This window comes from Bufo bufo, chromosome 2 (assembly GCF_905171765.1).
Source record: "Bufo bufo chromosome 2, aBufBuf1.1, whole genome shotgun sequence".
Lineage (NCBI taxonomy): Eukaryota > Metazoa > Chordata > Amphibia > Anura > Bufonidae > Bufo > Bufo bufo.
The window spans coordinates 840,776,458-840,778,821 of record NC_053390.1 but is presented as its reverse complement, the minus strand read 5'-3'; the positions used below and the strand labels follow the sequence as shown (position 1 = coordinate 840,778,821).

At 47.1% G+C, this 2,364-nt stretch overlaps 1 protein-coding gene across 1 annotated transcript; it reads left to right on the top strand.

Moving 5' to 3' along the window:
* Positions 1–1,185: 1,185 nt before the first annotated feature.
* Positions 1,186–2,163, top strand: LOC120991116 (olfactory receptor 51G2-like). Its single transcript, XM_040420005.1, has one exon. It carries the CDS (start codon positions 1,186–1,188, stop codon positions 2,161–2,163), a length of 978 nt encoding a protein of 325 aa, XP_040275939.1.
* The last annotated feature ends 201 nt before the right edge of the window (positions 2,164–2,364 follow it).

Genomic DNA, 2,364 nt, shown 5'->3' with positions numbered 1-2,364 from the left:
ACATGGAGATGTATGAACCTTCTTATACATTGGGTGGGTAGATCCATGTAACGGGGTGCGGAAGGCACACTCGGTCTCCCATCAGCCGCAGACCTGCTGCTTAGCTTCGGGAGCGAGGATCTGTGTTTGACCTCGTTCCCAGGGCGGCTCTGCTAGCTGGGAGGCTCCCTGCTCCTAGGTCTGCCTTGAGCGCCGAGCTGATCACTCGGTGCTCGACTGGTCGGTCTGTTGGTCATGTGATGCTGGCCACGTCACATGACCCTCACTCCCCACTATAAATACAGGCAGCCTGCTGGCCACAGGTTGCCTGTTAATTTAGGTTCCTGGCAGTTGTTGGATACTAGTGACATGGAGATGTATGAACCTTCTTATACATTGGGTGGGTAGATCCACTAGTGACATGGAGATGTATGAACCTTCATATACAATAGGTAGATCCACTAGTGACATGGAGATGTATGAACCTTCTTATACATTGGGTGGGTAGATCCACTAGTGACATGGAGATGTATGAACCTTCTTATACATTGGGTGGGTAGATCAACTAGTGACATGGAGATGTATGAACCTTCTTATACATTGGGTGGGTAGATCCACTAGTGACATGGAGATGTATGAACCTTCTTATACAATAGGTAGATCCACTAGTGACATGGAGATGTATGAACCTTCTTATACATTGGGTGGGTAGATCCACTAGTGACATGGAGATGTATGAACCTTCTTATACAATAGGTAGATCCACTAGTGACATGGAGATGTATGAACCTTCTTATACATTGGGTGGGTAGATCCACTAGTGACATGGAGATGTATGAACCTTCTTATACAATAGGTAGATCCACTAGTGACATGGAGATGTATGAACCTTCTTATACAATAGGTAGATCCACTAGTGACATGGAGATGTATAAACCTTCTTATACAATAGGTAGATCCACTAGTGACATGGAGATGTATAAACCTTCTTATACAATAGGTAGATCCACTAGTGACATGGAGATGTATGAACCTTCTTATACAATAGGTAGATCCACTAGTGACATGGAGATGTATAAACCTTCTTATACAATAGGTAGATCCACTAGTGACATGGAGATGTATAAACCTTCTTATACAATAGGTAGATCCACTAGTGACATGGAGATGTATGGCCAGTCTTCTTTTTCTGTGTCTAGGAGCAGAATGATCTCCTCGGTGAACACTACAGACAGCAGAAATGTCCTGACCCTGGTCTTGGTAGGAATCCCTGGCCTGGAACACATTTACTCCTGGATATTCATCCCGTTCTGCTTCGTCTACATAATTTCTTTGATTGGAAATGGCATCTTGTTCTTCATCACTAAGACGGATGAGTCTCTGCAGACGCCCATGTATGACCTGGTTTCCATGCTGGCACTCACTGACCTGGGTCTGTCCCTGGTGACAATCCCCACAGTATTAGGGGTGTTTTTTCTCCAGTCCCTCAGGCTTCCAGTGCCTTTGTGCCTGCTCCAGATGTTCCTCATTCATTCCTTGTCAGTCATGGAATCTTCTGTCCTTCTAACCATGGCCTACGACAGATTTGTGGCCATCTGCAATCCTCTGCGATACTCATCTCTTCTCAGCAGATCACTTATCAGCAAGTTGGGGCTCCTCGTGGTTTTACGGGGTGTGACTGTAATTTTGCCCATCGTCTTGATGCTGCAAAGCTCCAGTCTGTGTATGGGCGGCACACTGTCCCATGCCTTCTGCCTGCACCCAGATGTCATGAGGCTCCTCTGCTCGCAGCTATCAGCTTATAACATATACAGCATATTTGCAGTCTTATCCACGATGGGCCTGGATGCTCTCCTCATCACCCTGTCCTACATCCTCATACTGCGAGCCGTGTGTCGCCTGAGCTCCGCTTCGGAGCGTTGTAAAGCCTTCCACAGGTGTACGTGCCATATCATTGTGGTGCTTCTCTTCTACAGCCCCATGATTGGCCTCTCCATGATTCACAGATTTGGGGACCACAAGACCAATTTCATACAGGTCCCCTTGGCGTATCTGCACTTCCTCTTACCGCCAGCAATAAATCCTATAGTGTATGGCGTAAAAACAAAACCAATCTATCAGCGCCTCATCCACAGACTACAACACGTCCTGCTACACATGAAGATACACAAGATTGTCCAATAATCTGTTCCTTCCTTCCTAATCTGTTCCTTCCACATTCCCACCTCTCGTCCTGGGCCTCAGCGTGCAGCCATACCACAGTGCTCTCGATCTAGGCCATACGACAGTGCTCCCAACATTGGGCCTCAGACCAAGGCCATACCACAGTCCTTTTACCTGGGCCCCAGAATGCAGCCATACCACAGTGCTCTCGATCTAGGCCAA